The sequence below is a fragment of the Poecilia mexicana genome, unplaced genomic scaffold (assembly GCF_051168715.1).
Source record: "Poecilia mexicana isolate PSO_F unplaced genomic scaffold, ASM5116871v1 scaffold_5, whole genome shotgun sequence".
NCBI lineage: Eukaryota > Metazoa > Chordata > Actinopteri > Cyprinodontiformes > Poeciliidae > Poecilia > Poecilia mexicana.
Genome location: NW_028263374.1, coordinates 20,790,364 through 20,816,659, shown reverse-complemented (window position 1 = coordinate 20,816,659; position 26,296 = coordinate 20,790,364). Strand labels below are relative to the sequence as shown.

Here is a 26,296-nt window from a genome sequence, read left to right as displayed (position 1 = left end):
GACCCGTTTTGTCCCTATTCTCAAGAATCACTGCATAAACGTTTAATTCGATTGTCTTCCAAATGGACTTGATTATTTTAGGGTCTGCAGCGCCATCTACTGTCAGTAAAGTGCCGTACACATTCTTTTACCGTTTTCAAAAGAGGAAAAATATTTTTATATAGTTTAATTCAGGTTACTTTGTTGTTATTTTTTATAATTATTATTTTGTATGTGCAAGTAAGGAAAAATTACCTTTCTACTTGTGACACACCAAGTGCACTACATCCGGTCCGGCAGCTAAATGTGCCCGCCAAGAAGGCTTGTCGTGTGGATTTACATGAATGTGGAGTCCACGAGTTATTGCACTTAAACTGACAAAAATCTCCCATTCAGTAGGACATAAAATCCCTTTGTATAATTTAAAGGGATTACATTTGCTGTGTGGGCGGCTTCGTTTTAGCTCTGCGAACAATTGGGGTGCAGAACAACGATTTATGTCAAGTGAACCGAAGAAAATCCGCATTGACGAAATGACCATTAAAAAGATCGGAACTCACAACGGAACCTTCCACTGCGACGAGGTCCTGGCCTGCTTCTTCCTCCGCCAGTTACCGGAGTACGCGGTAGGCACAGCAAACAACAGAGAAGAAACTGTACTTTTTAAAGTCTCTATCCATTGTTTTCTGTGTATGCATCGATATGCCACCAGGAGGCACTGTGGTAACGAAAAACAGGTGTTCTTAGAAGTGCGTCACATTTGTACAATCAGAATATTTTTTCTCATAAAGCATGTTTATGTTTGTGTGTTTTTATTCTTTAAACTTCTGAAAATATCTTATAATGTGCAACAGTCTTTAACCAAATATTAAAAAGTCAAGTTTGACTACTTGGAAAAAGGGTTCAAAGCTTTCAGACTTGGGGCACTTCCTTGTCGTTTTAAAGCCATAACAAAATTAGTCCAAATCGTGATTTTCAGCCTTAGAAAAAGGGTTGAAACGTGGTATTCTCTACACTGTTTCATGTGCCATTTTATAAATATAAAGTAGCCTGTTATTTTAATCTAAATTAGTGTCATGAAGCCACTTTACATTAGAGAAACCAGCATTAAAGAAATACATTTTGTCCATTTATATATAGATAAAATAGTACAGTCAAATTTGAGCTATAACACAAAACATAAATCTAGCAAAAGAAGCCAGAAAAATAATACACATTCTAAGGGATTTGTGACAACAGAGTTAACCAAATTATAAGATCTTGAATAAAGCGTTTGAATATTTGTTTATTTCCCCAGTAGGTTGCACTACTATACAACATTGTCCAAAATGACTTTTTTCTTCTTGATCATTGCCGTGTCCTCACCCGTTTCCCTTCTATATAAGGTGTGAGAATATAAGACTTTGCAAATCATTCCAACTAATTACATCTATAATGAGCCAGCAAAATTTTAATGCGTCAAACTTATTAAATAAAAGTAAATATTGCATCCAAGAATTGTTTTAAGATTAATGATGCAATTTGATAAACTGTGAATTTCTAGTTTTGAACTCAGAATAGAAACCTCTTCTTGATTTATATTATGTATATGTAATGTATTTGTGCTATTTACATGATATTTAGGTGTTCTTTTTCTCCCCTGTGATGTATTTATGAGTGACTGTGTTCTTTCCTCAGGAGGCTGAAATTGTTCGAACAAGAGACGCAGCTGTACTGGCAGAATGTGATATTGTTGTTGACGTGGGAGGAGAATTTGACCCCAAGAGGCATCGCTATGACCATCATCAGAGGTACCGTTATATCTGGGCCAACTTTCAATTGGAAACTCGAAACAAATACGTTTCTATGGATAATTACCCATTATAAGCATCTAAAAAAATTAGGATATTATAAAAGTGTTCTACATTTTTTGCAACTGTTTTTAAACGGTGAAACCTGTATATTGCATAGATTAATTACTCAAAGTGAAATATTTCAAGTCTTTCAAGATGAGTATGGCTTCCAAAGAAAACACAAAATTAATTGTCTCAGAAATATGGAATAGTGTGAAAATGTTAAGCCTGTAAAATGATGGTGCCACTCCTTAAGCAGGTAATTAACTCAACGCACCTGCAAAGATTTACTGAGTCTGTAAATGGTCTCTCAGTTTGGGTCAGTAGGCTACACAACCATGGGGAAGACTGCTGACTGGACAGATGTCCAGAAGACGGTCGTTAACAATTCCACAAGGAGCGTGAATCTGAAAAGGTCATTTCTAAAGAAGCTGCTTGTTCTGAGTTTTGTTTCCAGCCATAGTCACTGAAAGTTGAGAGGATGGAAAAAGTGTGGTGGGAAAAGGTGTTGTAGCAACAGCAACAATTAGCAAATGCCTGGTGGAAATGGACATCTGGTGAGCTCATCATAGGAACTACTTTTCAGTTCAACACTCCTTAGAGCAGTTGCAAATGGACAAACATTTATGTAATGGTGGAGGTGGAGTGTTTGGAAAGAGTAGGAGTTTCTTAAAGAGACAGAATTTCTAGGCCTATTTCTTTTAGGTCATGTTTGATATATGCAACATTTTTATAACAACTGTAGGTAACATAGTTACTTGATTGTGCTTTAAAATTGCTCTTTGTGCCTGGAAAATACATAATACAGCCCTTTTAATAACTTCAAAGCACTCTATCATCACTCTCTTTCTCATCTGTTAAATATTGCAACACACTCTTTGACTTTAAATATTTTTGTTATTATCAGATGAGGACTTAAACTCTGGTGAGATTCAGTGCAACAACTTTCTTATATTGTCTTGCAAAGTGTGAATTCCTGACTCAAATTTCATCATACAAACTAATAATTGCAGTAATGAAGTATTTGCAATATCACGAGCAGTCCTGCCAAAGAGCCTGGTAAACTTTTAAACAAATGAGTCTAGCATCTGCTGATTATTTATTTATTTATTTATTTATGTTCAGTTCAAAATTAATTTGTGACAGCATAGTGTTTCAAACTAAATACTTGAAGTTGGAAGAAACTGGGTTGATTAATTTCAGTAGTTTTATTATTTTGTCCTACATTTTCTAATATTTGGGTTGGTGAGCATTTCACACTTTTTATTGTGAAAATGTTTATTGCATTACGACAAACAAAACATTCTCTGTCAGACACACAATTGAATGGGACCATGTGTTACTCTGAAATCTGTATGTCAGGCTCTGAATAAATTTGTCATTACCGGCAGCTATGCTGTCTGTGGTCCAGGTTGTTCACACTGATTTTTTCCCCCCACATTGCAATGTACGCTGGGTTTTGAATTGTGTACTCATGGTAGAAGTGATGAGCTCTTTCATCTTTATCGTACAGCTTGCTTGATCGAAGATTTAACAATATAACTATTCTTGAGAAAACTTCCACTGGATTTTATCTTAATACTAATAACTCTGTGAAAATGTTACTGGTAGCTGATAATAATTAATCAACAAGATATTCCACCAGGCCTTTTTTCTGGCGAATGCTTGAAATATTGTGAAATGAAAAGGTGCCTGCTTCAGGTCTGGTCTTTAGCTATATATCTACTGGACAGTGTAACTTTATATTACTAACAGAACGCATTACATTTTGATGTGCCAGTTTGGCCTATCTTTGAGCCAGACACTGTAATTAATCTCGCTTATTACACCTAGAGTTTTCTGTCTCTAACATAATTTATTGTGCCACTGTTTCTCTGTGTCTTTTTATGATTATAATGTTTAGATAATAAGATTAGGAATGTTTTCATTATCTAGACCGTCAGAGTAAGTCTCCCCTTGGTTGCTGTTCTGACATATTGAAACCGTGTTTCTCTGAGCGAACAATCAAAGGACAGGCTCTGTTTTTTCTACCAAACTTTCTAATAACTGGTTTCACTGAAAGTCTGGTCACATTGTCCAATGTCACATTCCAGGTGTTTTGCTAACTTACTGTCCTGATTATGATAGTAAATGAGTTTTATGGCTATAGTGATGAACGTATGTCGGAGATCTTTCCGGTTAGAGGTAATTAGTGCTCCTTCAATCGAAGCCCCTCCTGCTGTTGCCTCACGAGGTTCAGAGGCTGCCATAGCTCAGCAGGAGGCCACGGGAGAATGTGTCTGTCACTCGCATATGCTGATGATGATTGTATTGGAAAGAAAGCATGTACACGGGCCGGATACTGGAGAAAGATTTGGAAAATGGTGGCTAGACACGTGAGCTTGACAGGTGCATTGATACAATGAAGAGATGATTTGAGTCTTTTATAAGCTGTTTGCCGCACATTAATTATACATTATATTTTGTGAGAGGTACAGCTTCAGTTTACTGGTTGCTACTCAAACCAGGAAGAAAGGAGGCATAGTGAATAGATTGGAAAAAGAATGTTTGATATGAAGCTAACAGTGAGTAAGGAAAAGATAAGGTTTATGGATGAAGTAAAGGAGGATAGTAAGAGAGGTGGGATAACAGAAGAGGATGCTAATAATAGGATGAGATGGAGGTAATAATTCGCTCTGGAGTCCCTTAAAAGGGGCAAATGAAAGAAGAAGGCAGTGTGATGACTGGACTGTAATCACTCTTAGTCAATTGAGACCCAGTTAATTGTTGCTTCCCTGTTTCAACTCATTATGTTGTGCAGTCAAGATAAACTGATTTGTTGGGCTTCTGACAACAAATCAGTTTGTTAAAATGGTAGCATCAGGCTTTTTACTTTGAAGGTGTGAACCAAGACTTCCCCCCCAAAGATGTTAAATTGTTTGAACTTCATAATCAAATCTATTTGCTTGTTTTTGTATAATAAATAACTTGCACTAAGAGATAGCATTTTAAAACCATTTGTAACCGTGAGAAACCATTAGAGCAGATGGGCCAAGTAGCTGGGGAGAGGAAACTCTGGACCTCTCTGCTTTGGCAGCTGCCCCAACAATCTGACACCAGATTAAGTAGAAGATAATGGATGGATAGATGAGCATTATGAAACAGAAATAAAAAAAAAACCCTGCTTTTAGGTCAGGTACATAATCTTTACAGAAGTTGCGTATTTCTGAAAGACCTGTGTAGCCGTTTGTTCTTTTTACATTGTACAATTTGCTTAAGGAAGCTCTTCAAAATCTTTACATAGGTAAATTTAGTTAAGATGCTAACATTTCTATAAGCTAACATGTCTATTATCTCCTATATAATGTCAAGTAGCTAGCTAGCATTGTCTAATACTACTAATGACATGTTAGCTTATAGAAATGTTAGTATTTCTTTATTGGCTACTGGCAGCTATCATCATGTAAGTTAGGTTGTGTTCCAGCACTAGCTAAAACGCTATGCTAAGCTAATATGTTACTGAATTTATGTTAACTAATGGGATGTTTAAATTACATTTGCCATTAGTGTTCACATTACTTAATATTATACTTGCATATTATTTAATAACATCCAAAGGCAATAATTTAAAAAAACGTTTTTATTAGATAACATGGTAAAAATAGGATATTACCCATCAATTGCTTATAGTATGCAATGTTAAGTGGTCTATTGTACCGGTACTAATCTTAGCTAATTTTCTACTAAATCTACGTTTCATAATAGCATGTTTAAGTTTAGCTTAAGTTCTTACAAAATTTGTTTCACTAAATCAAAACATATAGTGACTGGAAGAAGTGGAGGCAGTTCTCCAAACTCCATCTGAAGGTTGGAAAATATCTGGGATTACATGTGACTCATCACTGTACTGAAGAACTGAAATACTTTTCTGAATATAGTATTGAAATTTAAGTTCCAGGTTGCAGATCTGCATGAAAAAATGGATCTTGACACAGCAGGCTGCCTAAACTACTTGTCGTCACTGAGAATATTTAATCTAATCTCACCAGAATTTAATTTATTGAGCATTTTAGATCCTTGTTATTATACACTTAAAAGTGACAACATTAATGTCAAGTGAAATTCGCCATAATTGTGTTCCAACACAATATTGCACTGAAGTAGAAGAGGTCCTGACATTTATATGGGTGTTACTTCAATAAAAACATTCAACTCTGACAACGCACCCTGCAGCTCCGAAAAATCTGCTCTGACATGCCTTTCATATAATAACAATGCACTGACCCAGCTACTGACATCCTTAGACTGGAGTTTGAATTAAAATCTCCGTGATATCTGCACAATCTGATGGAACAGCCCTGATCCATGGACCGGGGTAAAAGCAGGGGAGCTGCACAAGATTATCCTGCAGTTTAAATGTTGTGGTTGATGCTCTTCCTGAAAATATAAAATACAAATTGGGAATAACGATGTTTGGATTTTTGTCACATTTAAAATGTTACCTTTTAGAAGGAGTGAAAATGCAGCCTGATTTGCTGCCTCCTTGCTCAAGCTTAATTTCCCATCGTTGCCAGTTTCAAGAAGCAGGATGTTTCTTGTAATGCTTTGATAAGTCTATGAAACACACACATACACACGCACACACACACGCAGACAGGCTAGATACACAGCTTAAAGCAATCCTTCTAATGATTAGAGGGATCAGAAACATTAAGTAGTTTAGCTTGTAAACACATGTGTCTAAAGTTTATTCAAAACTTTTTCTGCGAAAACATTTGCAACTTTTTCCTTTTATCTGTCCCCCTTATGAGTCAGTGTGGCTCATGCTGTAACGTTGATTTCACACAAGCACATCAGATGACTTTATTTATTTTTTTGGCTCGTTCAGCGTGAATATGCTTCTACATTTTTGCCAGTGATGTTTTTTTACTCTCTTCCTATGATATCCTCCATATTGCCGTAGAAATGCCTTAGCTTGGCCAATTAGGCCTTTAATAGCTCTGATTACCCCCTACTCTACCAGCATGTCACTCATTCGTTTGACATCCTGCTTTCTGCTGTGCTGTAGTCGTAGCATCCTAATTAAACTTGAATTAAATGACCAGCAGTAGCTTATTGCTGGAGCCCACCCAACTCAGCATGTGTCAGAGGGGAGACCAGCAGTGGCTAACTAAAGAACTCTGTTCTTTAGTTAGCTAACATTAGCTAAGAAGCTAAGATCTAAGTTATTGTTACTGTAAATAAATCTTCTCAATACAATAGCAAGTACAAACAGCAACAACTTGAAGGGACTTAGAGCTGAAATGATTAACCTGATTAATCTTGATCAATCAATTATTGAAATAATTGCCATCTAGTAATCAAATAATTATTAACTGGGGTATACAGACTCAAAAAAGTTTCTTTTTTGAGTCAACAAAATACTCGAGTAGTAACTAAGCCAAATCTGTACAAAAAATATATACATTTGATATGTAAGGTTAAAAAAACAACTTGTCTGCAAATATGTTTAAGTGGCATAGTTTTAACTTCACCTGGTTCAAATTCTGTTGGAAAACAAATCTCCTATTAAATACCTTTTGTTATCCAGTTAGTAATCGGTTAATCAAAAAAAGTCAACAGATCAACCCTACACTGTATAGTTTTTAAGTCTTTCAGTAGGACTAAGCTGCAGATGCATGCTTTGCTACAAACGATCAAGAGTTCACTAAAGGAATAGTGCATTGTTTTGCATTTTTAATATTGTATAAATAAGCTTAAGTGGTTAAATGAAAAATCTGCAGAAGGTGCCAATTAATCAACTAATCATCAGAATAATCGATAGAATACTTGATTACTAAAATAATTGTAAGTTGCAGCCCTACTCATCTTTTGTACAACTTAATCAATGTTGATTAAATTTGCTCCCCTCCTTTGTTCATTGTTCCATCAATCTACTCACCATTTCAGTTATGCTTACACAGCTTTCTTAGGAGTTCAAATTGGTCTTTCTGTTTTGAATTTGATGCTGACAGGACAGATGTTTAAGGATTTGGCCTACAATATTTTGATCAGTGGCTTCCAATGAAGCTCAAAGCGTCGCCCCTCCCCTGCTGCGCTTCATAGCTGGTATTTGTGATGGTATTTCTGGTGTTTGTGCCGATATGCAGTGTTTGGTTTTCTCCAAACATTACTCTGAGAATTGTGGCCAAACAGCTCTAATTTATTTTGTCGGCCCAAAGGACATTGCTAGAGAAATCTTATGGTTTCTCTGGATGTACTTTAGAAACGTATTGCTGCCATGCTTTTGCTATGAACAGTGATTTTATCCTTTCAGCCATACATGTTAAATCTTTTCCCAGTTTCACTGTCCTGTACTCTTTTTTTTTTTTTTTTTTTTTTTTTTGGACATTTTTGAGCTTCTTGCAGCTCCCGTGAGAATTACATGCTCTGACCTTGTGGCAAATGTGATAGTTCAACCTCTGCTAGGAAGATTGGCAACTCTTGAATCTTTTCCGCTTGGGAATCTCTTTGTCTGTGAAATGATGGACTCAAAACTGTTTGGAAATGGCCTTATAACCCTTACAGAATGACAGTTGTCAACAGTTTCCCCTTCATTCTCTGCTTTGTGTAAACACTTCAGATCTAATATCTTATTGAACATATATGTGTTTTGGAGGCTTTCACACTACTTATTGATCAATTAATGAAATGTAGTTCTATAGCAGCACAAGGGTGCTAATTGCTTCATTACTGTAAAAGTGTGAGTGTACTTAAGTTTTGTGAACATATCTTCATTATTTTCCACATGTTGTTTGTTGTCTCCATTTGTATTCAGGTAACACATTAAACACCAAGTAATTTCTTTCTCCAAACGTTACGTTTAAAACATTTTACATTTAGCTTAATTTTTAGTCCTCTACTCTTGGAAGACCATTTACAGTTCCTTGTTTTTGGGGTTTGAATAATTTCAGACCTAACTGTGTACCTGCTATTATAATTTATTTCTTAAAAGTTAGAAATTCAAATGTCAGTATTTTTTGGGGGGGCTGATTTCCAGCTTTTGTTTGAAAGGAAGAAAAAAAACCCCTTGAAATTATGATCTAGTTTTGAAATCTGTGATATAAGAAGTCATAAGTAAAGCACAGAAATATTTTTGTGGCTTTCAGGCAGCGAAAGCCACAAACTGTGTGAGAGGACGTTAGCCATAAAGCAGTGCTATAATAATAACCTAAAACAAAAACTTAAATAACATCTTACTTAACAATTAGCATGGTTAGCATTACAAAAAAACAGTCTCTGTCAGCATATTGTGTAAATCCTAATATTAACTCCTAAAGATTGCAGTATTTTCAAATCCAAAGATTGACATCTGTAAAGTAAAAAAAAAAAAAAAACAGAGCATCTTTTCCATTCCACTCTGTTCAACCGCACTGTTCTCTGCTGAAAGTCTTTTTCTTACAATTCTTGACATGTCAGAATAGAAAAATGTTCCTTTTAAATAGCTGCTCACATTTCTGTGCCTCCAGCCTGCTCATACTGAGAACGGTTAGCTTTCGGTCTTCTTCCGTCAGTAGCAACATCCACACCAAAGAGTGTTGTGAGCATGACGTGGTAGCACTCGGTTTGGTGTGTTTACTTGTTTCCAACCAGCTTGTCACTTGTTCCACCTCATCTCTTCTATTAATGGTTAAAAAAGTCAATTAGTTCAACTTTGTTAAACTATGGTCATAAATGCAAACCTTTGTTTCGGCTGCAGTGATCTGAGAGGTTATCTTGTTCTCTCTTCAGGACTTTCGCAGAGAACTTCCACAGTCTGTGTCCTGAGAAGCCGTGGGTGACCAAGCTCAGCTCTGCCGGTCTGGTCTATCTGCACTTTGGCCGCCGACTGCTGGCCCAGCTGACGCAGATGAAGGAGGACGACAGGCAGCTGGACGTGCTTTTTGACAAGGTGAGAAAAGGAAGATAACAGATTTATGGTCGCCCATGGATTGCCACTGATTGTGCTTTATTTATTATACTAACAGGCAGCTGTTGGAACCAGATCTGTTTTTCACTGAACAGTGTGTTTTTATCGTGAATTTGAAAGCTGTGACGACCTTCTTAAATTGGAGAGACTTTTGTTCATATTGCAGTAAAAAGCATTCAATCTTAACTGCAAACTAGAAAACTAAAAAAAAAAAAAAAAATCAATGCCACTGTAACAATTGCAAAATGTTCCTTTTTGTTACTGTTTAATTTGCAGCCATTGTTTGCTCTTGATTATTGTCAGTAAGGAGTGATAATTCAAATGATTTATTGTTTCTGAACTCTTGGCCAACAGAAACACTCAGCTGTCAGAGTTTAGAGCCTCACGATGTCAAACATAGGTCAACTTTAATATTAGTGCCATTACGCCTTATCGTCTTGGTTTGTTTGATGTATTGCTGTGTTTAAAGCCATAGATAATCCTTTTAGGCAAAGCTCAGGCTTTATTTATTTTAGTGTTTCATGTCTTCTTCTCAGCTGTTTTAGACAAACAAGTGCTTTGTTTTCCTTTCAAGCCTCTTGCAAAATGTCAGCTCTTTGGTGATTGACCTTCCAATGACCTGAGGGTTTTCTGCCCCAAATCAGCTTCTGTTTGTCTCTTCTAATCCTTGCATGCATTTTACTTTCTTCTTTTTAATCTCTTATGTACCATGGGGTCATCTCAGTAAGTTATTTTCCCATGCAAGTCCTTTTGTTTTTTCAGATTTCATAAGACTAAACAGACTTTATGTTAAAAAAAAGAAAAGGTGGATTCTCCTTACTGATTCTCAACGCGTCACGTGTCTCTTCACTCACAGCTGTACGAGAACTTTGTGGAGGAGGTGGATGCTGTAGACAACGGTATCTCACAGTTTGATGGGGAAGCTCGTTATGCCGTCTCCTCCACGCTGAGTGCACGTGTCGCACATCTGAATCCACGCTGGAACAGCAAGAGTCAGGACACTGAGGTGAGCGCATGTGACCGTGCATGTGCGATTTACTCACACGTGGAGAGGCATGGAAAACATCACAGGGTTACTCTACCGTTTAGGGATCTGCGATCATTTATTTAGAATTGTTGATGGTTTTCGTTAAGGTTTTAATTTTGCCAATAATTAAATAAGGGGTGTCCGGAATAGCTTTATTCCATACAGTTATCAGTAAACTATGGCTGTATTTTAGCATTTGTTAGAACTGCCTAAGAAAGAACAAAGAGTTTTGAAAAAGTATTGAATTTGGCCTGGAACAATGTTTAGGCACCCTTTAGTCAGTCCTTTCATAGATCTTGCCAGTTTTCTCAAGCCAAAGTTGCTTTCTTCAAGCTTCTATTGTTGTGTGCCGATGAACAAATGTACAGTAGTAGTGCTTTGTCATTATAAGGCAGAAAAGAGCAGCAAAGCTTGATGTAGGAGAAGATGAAACTGGAAGGATGAAAACATTTTCCAGCAGATAAAAAGTGTTTTTGTGCAGTAAAAATAAGTCTAGTATACACAAACAGCAAAAACAAACAACAGCCCCGTTTAGGTTTTAGGCTGGTTTAAATGTAAAGCAATATCTTTTTAAGTTCTGTTTTTCTTTGTTTTTGTTGGATTAAAAATAGAAGGTGGTACAGAAAAACAATTATTCAATAAACAATACACATTCTTACAAGTATAAATATCATCTACACTATGTTTATTATTTTATTATAGAGTTTAAAAAGCACTTTAAATCTTGAGTGTTACCCATGGAAAAATAATCAACCATTTTGAAACCCTAATTATTACAATCCTCTGCACAGTAGTGAATTGCAAACCTGAAAACAAGTAGCCAGCATATGCATATCTGAAAAAAAAAAGAAATATAATGACATTATCATCAATGTATGAGCCACTGTATCTCTGAGTGACATTTTACTATTTTAATGAATTATTATGTTTATGTTTATTTTCTTTTATATCTATCTACATAAACAATACATATTCTTACAATATAAAGTTACCACATACAAAGTGAAGTAAAAAACATTTTCTCTATACCTTTTGCCTTTCAGTTCTTAAATATTTGTTCTTAAGGTGTTTCATGCTTTAACATTCTTCATCTGTTCTGTTGTGTTGAGCCGAGTGCCTTTGTTTGTTTTAAACACACAGTTTGAACTGCACACTTATCTCAGTCTGCCATTGTGCATCGCTGAGTAGTTGTACATGTTCTAAGTGAAGGTTTGCAGATTTGCTGCAGTTGCCAGCAGAAGATGGGAATAGAGGATGTGAGCAATTTACATATTTATAGATCCATGCATTGTAAATGAAAATTATATGCTTTACATGTAAGGCATTTAAAGCATGAAGGGTTTTTCCAATGTAACATGCAATATTGCTGATGTTTGATTTGTTTTTAGATATTTTCGAGGAATAATAATTGATATTAAGTGATATTCATCTTGTTATGATAAACGGTAAAATGGCCTGAACTTCCATTATGAATGATGAATAACCTCTTACCTTCATAAATTTTCAATTGCCACTTTTTGTTTGGCTTTGATATTAGACATAAAGCTTTTGCACTCAGGCGGTTCCTATATAAAAAAAAAATCCCTCTTAATTATAATGACATGCATAATGAACAAGCTGTCTTGACACAAAAAAACCTAAATGGGTTAAGAGTGTTGTGACTAACAAAATGGGTGCAAAGCAATTAGTGTCCAGAGGTTCAATTTAAAGCCGAACAGAAACAGACTCGGCGAAGACCCAGTGTCACTTTTCTGTCTCATTAGTGCAGGATGGGAATGTCTTCAGGGAATCAGCACCTGTTTTCAGAAAGCCCTCACGAGATATATGCTGCCCAGCCTTGCAAATATGTTGACTATGCCAATGGCTTTTTGCATTGTAAGGGCTCTTAGGGGACCAGTTGGCCTATTTGTTTTTTCACAATTCAGCTCACACAATTATAATTTTTTTGTCTGGGTACTTTCCTCCAATTTCCACACTAACTGGTCCTTCTGGCAAGCCGTCTCGGGGCGTCACTGGAAAACTGAGACAGATTTATGGTAGACTAACCTGTGAGCTCTTAGCAGTGGCTGTGTGTTATAATTGAAAAAAAGCGTATTGGATTCTCATCTCCTCGATCCATGACCGCGGAAACCCTCTGCTGCTGCAGGCTTCTGATTCAGATGCATACAGATTAGACCTCTCTATGGCATACGGTATGATGTGTGGAAATGTTTGTGCTGTGTTTTTGAGATTGTACCTTATCAACTGAGTTGATTTGTACATATTATGTTGAAAAAAATAATACATACATGACCAAAAGCATGAGTTTCATTTCCAACCTTTCTTTGGAGACAAGTTAGATTCCTTTCACCTGGAAATTTTCCGTTAGGCTCTCATTATTCAAAGCAGGTGGTTCTGCACACTTAACAGCTACAAACCTATGTAAAAATTGCCCATTCTTGTTAAAATCTGTGAACCTTTTAGAGAAGAGGAACTCAGACTTTTTAGTAATCATGTCATACTTTCTGTCTTCAGCTGAGGACACAACCACAGTACCCTTGAAATAAAGATTTTATTGAGGTCTCTAGATGACAAACACTGCGCAGCTCTTTTCTTTGACCTCTTAAAAACATTTACCACTGTGGATTTTATCTTATTAAAGCAAATTATTATTGGTATCAGACTGTCAGAACCCTGTAGTTCTTTCTGAAGCTGCCCAATATAGCAAACTGCAATTGGATATTATATTGATATAATATCCAATATAAGTATTGGATATTTCAATACTTATTGAAATATCCATGTGCAAAACAAAAGGACTGCTTTATTCCAGGTGTTTTACATTAACACTATTTGTGACCTGTTGGGTTGAATTAGCTCTGCTCGAGATGTGGATTTCAGTGACCAAGACATTGTGATGAGGGAAAATAAAGATTAATTTGAAAAGGAAGGATTATGCACAACTGATATCATCATATTTAACAATTATATTGCAATTATTATTCTCTTTTCTTTGAGTTTCACATTAAGCAATTTCTAAAACAAACTGGAGAAACAGTTGTGATGATGCGTGAAGATGTAATTTGTTTGAATGCATTTCCTTAGTGCTCTTAATGTGGCCCTCCAAGAAACTTCGAAATTAATCACAAGCTAACCTCTTCAATATTTCACTAGGATGGTTTCAAGAAGGCCCTGAAGATGGTTGGGGAAGAGTTTCTGGACCGTCTGGATTTCTACAAATCCTCCTGGCTGCCAGCCCGAGCAGTGGTCGAACAAGCATTCAAAGAGAGAAATCAGGTAACAGCAATGTGAACACTCATTTATTTTTCTCTTCCTTTTGTTAAAAAGAATAAAATGTCTATTTATTAATGCAGACAAAACAGAAAAGTTGTGAACAAAACACGTCTGAAAGGTGAGGGTAATTCATAAAACACATTTGTTGTGAACAATGATCAGTAAATATGTTTTTGTTTTGTTTTGTTTATGCTTTTGTTACACATTTCCTGTGCCTTTAAGAGGTGTCTACATCCTTCAAGATTTATTCAAACTGTTAAATATTTACTCTTTAAAGTATGAATATATGCATAGATTGTCATCTGTAACAAAACTAAGTCAAATGTACGCATTCACAGATGAACAGCTTGAGTTTTGACAATGTCTATTATGTTGAGACTAAACAGAAAATTAACACAAACAGCACAGTCATGAGTGTAACTCAAACGGAAAAATAATCTGCTTCTGTTGCACCTTTTACTTGAACTGTTATGATAAAAGCTGAAATATTTCCAGGAAACCTACAAACTACTTTTAGTCATTAAATTGTACAGAAATATGCTTTTATTCTCCCACAGTGGAAAAAAAAATCCTTAAATTTTTGTATTTATTAGCCTGATTTGTTTAAATGCATTTAATTGTAATATTATCTGAATAATTAAAAGTAATTAATTCAGTAATCAATATAAATTTGTTCAGTTGGATGCACAGTCTGCACATTGACGTGCAGCCACAGCAATAATCACCCATGTGGCTCTAAATGTTTTTTAAGACATTTATTTATTAGGTGATTAAATGTGGCAAACAACTTATCTAACTTTGTTTTTAAGTTGCACTTAGCAACTTAAAAAGATAGCGCTGACTTTGATTTTACTGTCATCTTAACCGTAGTTGCTGGATGGCATCTCTTCAGCTGCTTTTCATTAATATGTTCCTGTGATTCATAATAAAACCTCGTAGATCATTAAAATGTTCTTTTTACCATTACTTGCATGAAGTACCACAATCATTTAGACCATTTGGGCTTTTGAAAGTCTTGAAAAACATTTCATCAAATAAAATGCTGATGTTTTGATCAGGACAACTAAACAAATTGTGACCAGATCAACCACTGGTCACAATTTGAAGATGCCTCTTTTGAGTGGAGAACCAATAACCTATGACATGAAGCCAGATGGCAGAGCTCCAATTATACCTGACTGGGAAGCGACTTTTAATAAGAGAAGAGCAAATATGTAACTATAATTTTTAATGCTGATGGAGAAGATGTTTTTACTCCCCCCACTGTCTGATTAAGCTAAGCGTTTTATTTTTTTAATTGGTTCCACTCTGTTGATCTGATTGGCTGAAGCTCGCCAAAGACAGACTGTAAAAACAGATGGTTCATTTTAGTCATCTGCCAAGAGTTTTCCTTTTTTCCACAAACATTTTTAAACGTCTCTCAGCAGCAAACTGTCTGACACGGTGGCTTGGGAAGAAAAGAAAATTCACTGATTGAAGTTTCCCTTCTTTGTTGTTTCCAGGTTGATCCCAGTGGGGAGGTGCTGCTGTTCTCTCAGGGTGGCTGTCCCTGGAAGGAGCATTTGTTTGCGCTCGAGAAAGAACTAGACGTAGAAACTCGCATCAAGTTTGTCCTTTACCCGGACCTGAACGGCCAGTGGCGTGTCCAGTGTGTCCCTGCAGGGCTAAACACCTTCCAGAACAGGTAGCCACAACACAGACTTGAACCAAGTTCTGTTGTTCTTTTTGTTGTTAAATGTCATTTAAAGGCCAAATCTGCTGAGAGGGCACAGCTTTGGACTGTTTAAATGTAGGGAACATCTCGGAGAAGTTATCTTTGTGACTGTGGCTCCCACAAAGCTTCCTACAGAACAATTTTATCAAATGTTGTTACAGGCAAACCTTAGTTTCCTTCATGTGTGGAAGTGAGCTTAGGTCTGGTGACAGAGACAAACGATGGGATACGATTTACCTTTAATGCTTAGTGGACCATTTGACAACAGCTCACGAAGCGTGAGCATGTTATCCAGGGAGGGCATGCATTCTACAAAGACTGAATAACTTGTTTTTACTCGTTTGCAAGGAGGTAATATCTTAGTTAGGACAGCAGTTTTGTTCTCACAGCTCTCTCCAAGGAGCAGGAAGACGTAAACACAATCAACACTTTGATGAAGCCACCAGAGTCTTTTTTTTTTTCCATGCACACACCTCTCACTCAGATATATCTTTTTTTTTTTTTGACTCCCTGCTGTTAATTAGACCCAGTGCTTTGAATGAAGTTAGGCGACATATTTCCTGTTTGACAGCTGCATTTACTTAGAGCTACTACCTATACGCTTTAGAGTTTTCATTAATATTAATGTGTGTGGGATTCATGCTCTGTTGAGCAATAGAAATTAGCATATTGTGTCATTATCTCATCATCCTGTTCAGAATGTGAATGCCATTCAGTCGTCAAAAGTCTCTTTTAGTTTAACAGAATGTTGTGTGCAACTATGTAGAGCTGCACAGTATGTTCAGTTGCAATGGTCATTACAAAATATGCTGTAGGGTTGTCAAAAATAATATATATCTCGATATAATCGACAGTAGAAAAATGAATTATTCAAGCATACTCATTTGCATTAAAATCGATTTGTCCAAACGGTCGCATTTTTTCCAGCAGCAGTGCTCAAGTAGCAAAAATGGTAAGTATATCCAGAAAATTACAGTTGTGTCCTTCTTTAGTTGATAAGCAAACTCAGTAAGACAGAAAAAAAGAAATGCAGAAAAATGCCAAATGTTAGCTGAGTTACAGCTACAGTGCAGATGTTCGACAGTACTTTGAAGAAAAGTAAAGCTTCTGTATCTGCAGTGGTGAAGTAGTAAATCTCCCTCACTGTATCTGTTTAAATATTAGCTTCATGAACAGCCCAATGACGGGGTTCTGGAGGTCTGAGCTCCCCGTCAAGATGCGCTTCCCAGGTTTGAAATGAAGAATGACGCAAACCTGTTTTCTGCTGCGGTACCAATTAAAAAAAAATACAAAAATTATTATATTATTCCTGATGTTGCTATCTCTGGAAATTTTTAAGTATGCAAACCATGCTCTCGGCACATGAAATGCGTGTTTCACTTTTCTTAAAGTACGTTTACACTAACGTCCAGATGTACTACTTCTTTGCCAGGATGTTTTTAGCACTGCGTCACCATCTGCATATGTTCTATGGAGAATTGCTTGGCCTCAGTTTCAGCTGTTTATCAGCAGAATAAGAGGATACAGCCTATAGAGGTTTCTGCGTAGTTTCTACCTACAGAGTTCTGATATGCCTTGTGCACACTTCTGACCAAGTCAAAATAACCTAAACATACTTGAAAAAGCTCTCTCAATAAGTATCTTATGCAGAGGCAGTCAGAAGTAGTCATGCACCAGAAACCAAAATGTCTTGGTGATATTTTTTGTGACCTAACCAAATTTTGTTAGGCTTGTGTTTATTTTTATAAGTTGTGCTCGGAGTATGTATTACATTTCTAAAATAACCTTAAAGGATGAAGCTTATGTTTTCCTCCTCTGTAAGTATAATGTCCACCAGGTACATATTGCACTCAAACTGGCCTAAAGAAGGTACAACAACATTCAGTCTCCTAACAGCCAGCACAACCAAATTTGGGTGCAATTTGGAGGTGTGTGTCTTCTCTCCATCTGGAAAACCACCAGGTTGGAGGATGGTAGATACTAGATGTCATGTGTAGTAGACTTTTTTGGCATGGACTGTGAAGTTTGTTGCAGGTACTAATGATTCTAATGGTTTAAAGCAGTTGCTTAGAGGAGCTGTCAGCCTGCTGTTGCAGGTTGAGGTAATATTTACCCAGAGATCAGAGTAGCCAGTCCTGTTTCCAAACCTTTATTGCACAGTCAAAACTGGTGTCAGGACAGCTTCAAATGCTGGTTGCACAATTTATTCATGTTAGAAATTGGAAAATGTCATTTAATGAATGTCTGAATCATCTCATCTGTCAGATAACAAATCAACAAAATTTTATTGGGCAAAGGAGAACAACAGCGGGCTGAATGATTTAATACCCCCTGTCAGTATGCTGGGCAAAATCTTACCTTATCTTTTTGTGTCATACAAGGCAGGAGTTTATATTAAGAAAGTTTTTTTTTTTTCTCTCAAATGTCATTTTAAAAACTCATCGGTTACTAAACATTAATGTAAATTATATTCAAATTAAAAATAAAGACTGAGATACAGTGTAAGTAACTAGCCTCTCATTTTTACCTGGTTGCAAAAGCTTTAATTAAGAAACTTCCACCGAAAGTTTATGTATGCAGCATTAATTAAAGCTAATTCTATAAAATGTTTATCTATCTCCTCCCTGCAGCTGATTTCTGGTTTCACACCAAGATTATTTGTAAGTGAAAACTCAAAACAATTTCAAGCACTGCCATACATCTGAGTGTGTGTTCAGAAGCTGATTGGGGACATTTAATTAAGATTTTATGCATAATCCTGCTTATTATACGTTTAGTTTGGAGGCTTGTGTTGGCAAATATTAATTGGTTCAGCTAAAAATCCTATGATGCCTGTGAGACTTCCTCAAGTTTTTCTTTTTTTTTTTGGCTTTATGGCTTGGAAATGTTTAAAGGTAAATGTAATAAAAGTTGATAAGATTGGTCCAAATTCATTAAGTTAATGAGTAAAAATGACAGCAGATAATATTGTGAAAAATGAGGAAGAAATAGAGCCAATTAATGCAGCTGGTGAGACTCTGTGCTCTGTCTGTTTTAGCAATACATGTCCAAATCTCGGTAATGACTTGTAGGCAATAAAATACTAAAAGTTTTTTTTTTAATTATTATTATTTCTGATGTTACTGGTTAAAATAACTCTGAAGCAATCTAATACATTATTTTCTATGAAATTCTGTGAATCTCTGAAGCGTACACCGGCATGTTCAAATTGATCTTCTTTGTGATAAAACAGAACTCATGATAAATTATTAAAAATAAAACTTTCACCTTCTAACGAAAAGCCTTTAAACTTCAACTGGAAATCTAACCAGTCTGGAAACCATGAAGGTGTTTGCACAGCGGTGCAGCCTTCAACAAATATATTGTTTCTCCAGCAGTTGTTGCATCAACTATTGCTGACACTGCTTGAAATATCAGTGATCAGACTGTTATACATTTTCACGTTTTTGTTTAAACTTGTTTTAATAAAGTTCTGAACGTATTGGATTTTTATTCAACTTTGTCATTTTAAAGAACAGGTAAGAAGATTTTGTACTGTAAAATGAAATCCATGAATAACACTAATATTAAGTTGGTAGGTTAAATTATATGGATTACAGAGTAAGATTTCATTGTGAATTCAGCAGATGTGACGTCTGTTGCACTGTTATTCAGCGAAGCTTCTTTTTTTTGTGTCGTCGTTGCAGTGACCTCTTGCTGGAATTGAGTCCACGTTGTCACTCTCGATAGCATCTCTAACCTCTTCACTGCTCTGTTCTTTAAATATATTTTTCCTCCACCTGTGATGGAGTCAGACCCGGCCTCAGATTCAAAGGGCTCATTACTGTTTGTGAGTTTCTTGAAAGCAGCAGGGGACCATCTGAGCAAATTGTGCTCACACACACAGGAAGTTAAAAAGAGATTTTATTTTGTTCTCCTGTTCTGACCAGTTGGTGTCATGTTGGACACTTTTATTTTTCACCTCTACCCACAAGCTCCCGTTTCTCCAGCTTTCCAATTAGGGTTTTTTTTTTTCTTCAGCTTCTCTGCTCCTCCTTTCTCTTGGGAGTTTTCTGTCTGTCCCATAATTATCCTCTTACATTTCGTCACTTTTTTTTTCCATCTGTCTTGCTCCTTCCTATTAATCCTATTTTCTCTCCTTCTCCAATTCGTCGTCTTCATCTACTATCTCACTTTCTCAGCTTTCACACTTTCTGCCGTTCCCCTCTTCATCCTCCTGCTAGACATTTTTCCACACCTCTGCAGAATCCTATCCGGCAGCAGTGTGTTTGAACTTAAAAGACAGGCACCTGTTTGTGGTCTCGGAGCGCCTCAAAGATTTAATTTAATGAAAACATGCTGGTTGGTGGGGAGCAACATGGGAACAATGGCTTATACGATGGATTAAAATAAAAAAGAAAACATGGCTCCAGATGGCTCTTCTCTGGGTGGCCTGTTTCCTCCCAGTAAGCTTGTGCCGACTCTGCAAAAGGGGTGTTGTTATCGCCTGTGTCCCTGCTACTGCACCTGGGGCGAAAGAGGTCTATTTTTATCTGCATCACATTGCTAAGGAAATGTGAGCCAGCAGAAGGGAGATGGAAGTGAAAGTATTCTTTCTAGAAATGTGCTGTATATTACTGTATATGCTGAATGATACTATAGCCTGAAAGCATCACGGGGAAAAGCAAATAAACACCATTATTTGTGCAAGAAAAATAGCTGCTGTCATCTGTAACCTTATGTTACTGCAGAATTTTAGTACTTTGTATCGTCTGTTCCTACCATATTTTCAATCATTTTTAGCCATAAGTTAAAAACAAAAACAAAACAAAAAAAAACGCTGACTAGTATGTGGAACTAATTTGTCTTTTTCCAAGATGTCACAATAAGGTTTACATTTTGTCATGATATTTTTTGCGGTATTTATTGTGGTAACCATACAAGTTTTGTGGTTTTCAAAAATTTAATTAATATTAATTGTCACAATAAATGAAAATTTTTAAGATAATTTTTTCCGGTAACCATAAATAAATCCACCTTCTCTGTCTCAAAATGGTCTAAATCCCAAAATTATTGAAATAGCAGAAGCAGCAAGTCTTTGAATTTATTACTTTCAGACTAAAAAAACGAAGAAAGTTAAGGTAGTATTCTTTTAGGCAAAAGTGAAGTTATTATGCCATAAGTTGGTGCTTTTTATTCATGGTAAAGTTATGAATATTCGTAAAAAAATACATAACATTAAGTTCCAGAAGAGTGAAACTATTACTTATGTAATGCTAAACTCCATCCATGAACCAAATGTTTGCAGTATTAACCATTTGCCTTTTTAATTAATATATTAGAGGCAAATAACAAGCTCATATATGTGCATAAAACAGCATTTGAGTCAGTAGTGCAATAACCTAAATGTACAGCAAAATTACTAAACAATAATCTATTTGTATTGTAGGATATATATTTTTATACTAACAGCTTATATTCCTGTAGATGAAGGACAACTAGTAGGTCAAGTGCTGCAAAATGTCAGTAATTGCAGTTTTAAACTAATAATGTTCTGCTTTTTCCAGTGTTATCTAAATTAAAATAACACTATTTTTTTTTATAGAATCACTTCGTATCAGCTGAGATTCACCTGTGGTGGTCTTCTCCTGTGAGATTGTAATTTGCTAATTGAGGTCATAGTTTTAGTCTGGTCATCTTGGGAAAAGCAGCTTCCTGCTCTGCCATAACAGCAGCAGCTACAGCAGTCATCATCCCCCCTCCACCTCCACTCCTTTGCTCATTACCACCCCTGTTGACCTTTCCTCTGAGCTTGTTTTCCAGCCATACTGTGGAGCAATCGATTTGTTGATCCCTTAACAGAGATTATTCAGCAGCTTTGCCACGCTCTACACCTTAGGTGGTCATGTGACAATCCTAATAGGTGTGAAACTGGGTTCTCTTGAGAGTAATCCCAGTTTTTATGTGGTGCTTATTTATTATTTTCTTGGTTGCTTATCCCTCTGGGCATACAGATTTTGTGAGATGTTACTTATATTTAGAAAATGGCAGAATATTTCAGATAGGCATTTCAAAAAGCTCCTCACAACAACTTTAAACTGTTTGACAGGTGTGTCAGCTTATTTTTGACAAGTTTAAATGCATACATCCATAATTCATTCCATATTCAAGCAAGAAGACAGAGAATATTTTTAGGATCTGGGGCCATTTTCTCTCCGGGTTTTGAAGCATTTGAAGTAATTTAAAGCCTATTTCAGAGACCGTTAGAATGCAGGAGGTGAGCAATGAAGTGCAGAGTCAGAATTAAATCAGAGTGAAAATATGCTAAATATAACAGTTCTTTAAGGAGGGCTGGAAACTAACATAATGGAGATTATAACCCCATCAAAGTAGAAATGACATGCAGATGTGCGCACACTCGAGATAACTAGTAATGCGTTTTAAACGATTGGCCATGCTGTTGTTGACAGACGTGTGTATTACATGCAGTAGGTGGTAAATGAGCTGCTCCACATTTTATGAATTGTCAGCTTCTATACGCCTCATCCAGAGACGCTTTGTGGAGGTCAGCTCATAAAACCCCGCGGAGACAATCTTTTCCCGCACTTTGTAAGATTGCTTGTTGACTCCGACACAGTATGACTCGCCCGCCACTTTGTCGACTCGTGATTTTCCACATTGCTGGAGAAGAATAAAGCCAACTTCTATTATTGCTGTATTTGCAGGCGCTGATGCTAGATTTGCTGTGTGCAAAGGTTCCTTTCACATTATGGCAGCCGCTCGTCTCTTGTTTTTCTGGTCATTGAATTTGAAAAGAGGAGGATAATACGAGATGTTGTGGAAAGCGATGCGGAAATTTAGCATTGAATTAATTTTTAATGTCTTGTATGTTTTTCTTAATGATTTTTGTTTTTTTTATATATCCAGAAACACTTACTTTTTTTTCTGCTCTTCACTTGATAGTTAGATTTGTGCTAAAATGTCTATTAGGTTTATATTTAATTCTGTCCTATTTAATAAAGGCTCAGTCTTCAAGTTGTTGGCAGCAATACTTTCAACAATAGCTTTGTTGTCTCTAAATGAATATGAACTTGTTTTCTTTGCATTATTTGAGGTCTGAAAGCACTGGATCTTTTTCATTATTTTAACTGTTTCTCATTTTCTACAAATAAAAACTCAATTTGTTCTTGGAATTTCAGAGACATGTTCACAGAATAAAAGAACAATGTTTATTTTAACCAAACATATACCAATATAAAGTAAAATCAAAGAAACTGTTCATTTTGCAGTGGTCTCTGTATATTGTATTTGCACATATTGATAATGGGACAAAAACGGTCTTGAAATATAAATGTTTTTTAAGGCCTTTTTTTCTATACTTTCAGTAGAAGGCAGAACTTTAAGGAAATTTCGGGTAATTCAAAAATGATGCAGAAAAGTTAAAAAAATGTTTCCTTCTCTGAGTCAAAGTTCTGGGTTTGATCAAATCAAACCCTGAATATCTGGTATATTGCGGCTAAAACAGAATTGTTTCAAAGAATAAATGCAAACATGTAACAAACTAAAGTTATATTAGGATTTTCACTTTATTTACAACTGAACCCATGCAATCAGGTTTTATTTAAGTAACATTATTTCACTATAATTTAGAGAATCTAATCTGTGAGCAAAGTTTTTATTATTATTGTTTTAAAATAGAAATCTTTCTGGTAACTTCTGTGGACAAGCCATTTTTGTTCATTCTCTCCATAAACTTTAACCTTTAAAGTGTTAACTGAGACCCATAGAGGCTGAGATGTTTCTGTATTATGTCTGGCCGTTGGACAGCAACTCTGAACTGAACTTTACTTGAACGTCCACTTCTGGGAAGATTGCCTCCCATCTTGAGTGTTTTTCACGCAAAGATATAAAGAATCTTTTTCACTGTAGCTGATGGTCTGTAAATTGTTAGAAATGGTCTTTTATTACTTCACAGGTTGATGGACAGCCAGAGCCGCAGCTCTTCTTATTTAGACGCCTGCATTCAGCTCATGTCTGATGTTACTTAAAAAATTAACTGAAAAGTAAATTGTCGTCAAGGCTGATATCTTTTCACTGGTTTGGTTTTTAATTTTTTTCTCATTTTATTCCAGATTATATATTTGTTCTTCTATTTCGATGTCTTGTTTAATAGAAATGAATGATAAACAGGAAGTGAACCATGTGGCGTCCATCTGTCTGACCGACTCTCCCTTCTGTTCCCAGGCTGCCCCTTCCAGAAGAGTGGCGCGGTGTGCGAGATGAAGCGCTGTCGGAGCTCAGTGGCATTAAGGGATGTATCTTTGTCCATGCTGGAAGATTTATTGGCGGGAACAAAACCCAGGAAGGAGCCCTGGAAATGGCCAGGAGGACCCTGCAGGCTGCCGCCCAGCCTCCTGCGAACGGAAGCAGCTAAACGTCCAGAACGAGCAGCCAATGCTTTATAAAGAAACAAAGAATAATGTGTTGGTGTAGATTATAATGGTTTTGTTACATCATGAGTCACTAGCTGTCTTGTAGTTTTTCTATGTAATAAAGGCCTCTGTGGCTTCTTGGTATTCATATTTCCTGCTGGATTAAAAACATCAATAAACAAACAGTATTTCTCACTTTGCTCTAATCCTTTGGTTTCGCCTCAGTCGAGTAAATATATGTTGCCCTCTGATAGATCAGCTCCTGCATCTTCAAAGCCTGTGAATACCACGGCCTTACCTTCAAGGGTTGATTTATATACACACCTGGACGGTGGTTCTTCCTTTCATTTCTAGTATTGCTGACATTAACCAAAGCACAACAAAGAGATTCAGACGCCACTTCTTCCAGCTCCAAGATCAAAGCGTCAATAATGACTCCTGATTAATTCAGAGAAATTAAATTTCCAAACGCCATGGAGGAGGCGTTCCCTGATTCACCCGGTGCCTCGGCAAGGTTATTGGCACAGTCAATTTCCCGCTAATAAACTCAGAGGATGTGCCCTAAATTTTCTCATTAATACTCTTTTTTTTTTTTCTTTTTTTTTGCTCCACTCCAAAGCTTTTTTTATAACTCTGCTCTTATTGCGTGCTTTCATGAAGCTGACCTTATGCCTCTGGTTCTACATGACATTTTATTTTACTATCATTGCAGGTGTTACTGTGTAAATGCCACAGCAAGGGGAAAAAATATAAGTGACGTGTTGCTTACAGCTGCTTTGTGTCACTGGTGTTTAGTGGTGCAGAATAGTTTAAGTTTTCAAGTAAAAAAAAAAAAAATGTCATCTTAGATACGAAGTCAAAAGAACAAAATGACTTGGAGAATAAACAGTTTTAAACTAATAAGCTTGTGATAATGAATGAGAAGTTGACATGCACTCACCTCTGGTATAGATTATGAGTGTATGAGTAGGGGCTCAAGCATTTGTTGAGTAGTCATCAACATCTTTATGACATTTTAAAGACAAGTTTTTGAGTTCATTCCAGTTCTGGTAGGATCAGAATGGTCTTTTCTCCAGGAGTCATTGAGCGAGAGGCGAAGTACATCCAGGTCGGGTCGCTGGTCCATCAGTGATGCACAGGCCAACACGCAGTCTGCGTTCGAGTTTTACTGAGAAAGCTGCTGATTTGAGGTGAAATTGGAGAATTCTGAGCATAATCCTTCATTAAACCATGCACTTAGAAATATGAGCCTGGAAATATTGCAACAAAATAGTCCCTCAGTGTAATGCTGCCACCTTAATGCTTGCCGATTGATGATTTGAAATACATGGTTGAATTTTAGAAACATGGGAGTTCCAACAGAATGAAGATCCCAAATTCATCAGAACTGGATAAAAAATGGATAAAGCTGGCTAACAATTAGACTTCTGGATTAGTTTTCCCAAATTCCTCATTTAAACTCTTTAGAGAAAACGTGGACTTTGGTGAAAACCCAACGGAAACCAATTAATTAAAGTAAAGTCTGCCATTTCTGATAGGAAGACCACTGTTACATTTCATCTTTTTAATTTTCCTCTCTCACAGAAGCACATACTTACACACATGCACACAAGTTTTGGGGCCATCACTCTGCGCTGGACCGAATCCAAAGTATCCATCTCATCTAGCTTCCTGTGTAACAGCCTTTTAAAGTCACATGGCAAATGTTTCACTTTGTGCCAAGTATCGCTGTTTTCTCTGAGAGGATGCAGAAGGAAACTTTTTTTTTTTCCCTCAGTAGCTTCCCTGTCTGAGCAGAACGGGACACGGTGGAGGTGTATTCATCAGAACAGTGTAATTGGGGATAGAGTGAAACAAACATCAATCTGACAAGAAGGGAAAAAACTGAGTTGCAGCCAACAGTGTATTGATTTTAGCTTCTGTTTGCCACTCTGCTCTTACTCACACGGCCCTTAAGCTTATTCATGTTCAAGAGCTCTTGCCTTATTGCTGTGCACGGTAAACTAGGTGTGTTCTGCTTTTTGCATTTATGTTTATTTATTTTTTTCAGATTATTTTTGCCTACAGAACCAGTCAGCACTACATCCTTGGCCTGCTACCCACATTACCTACAAAGCAAAAATTGCTAATACT

At 36.5% G+C, this 26,296-nt stretch overlaps 1 protein-coding gene across 1 annotated transcript; it reads left to right on the top strand.

Moving 5' to 3' along the window:
- Positions 1 to 272: 272 nt before the first annotated feature.
- On the top strand, positions 273 to 24,358 carry myg1 (myg1 exonuclease). The gene is made up of 7 exons (XM_015004940.2): positions 273 to 605; positions 1,657 to 1,769; positions 9,561 to 9,720; positions 10,595 to 10,744; positions 13,919 to 14,041; positions 15,541 to 15,722; positions 23,976 to 24,358. Exons 1-7 carry the CDS (start codon positions 324 to 326, stop codon positions 24,163 to 24,165), a joined length of 1,200 nt encoding a protein of 399 aa, XP_014860426.2. The 5' UTR covers positions 273 to 323; the 3' UTR covers positions 24,166 to 24,358.
- Positions 24,359 to 26,296: the final 1,938 nt, after the last annotated feature.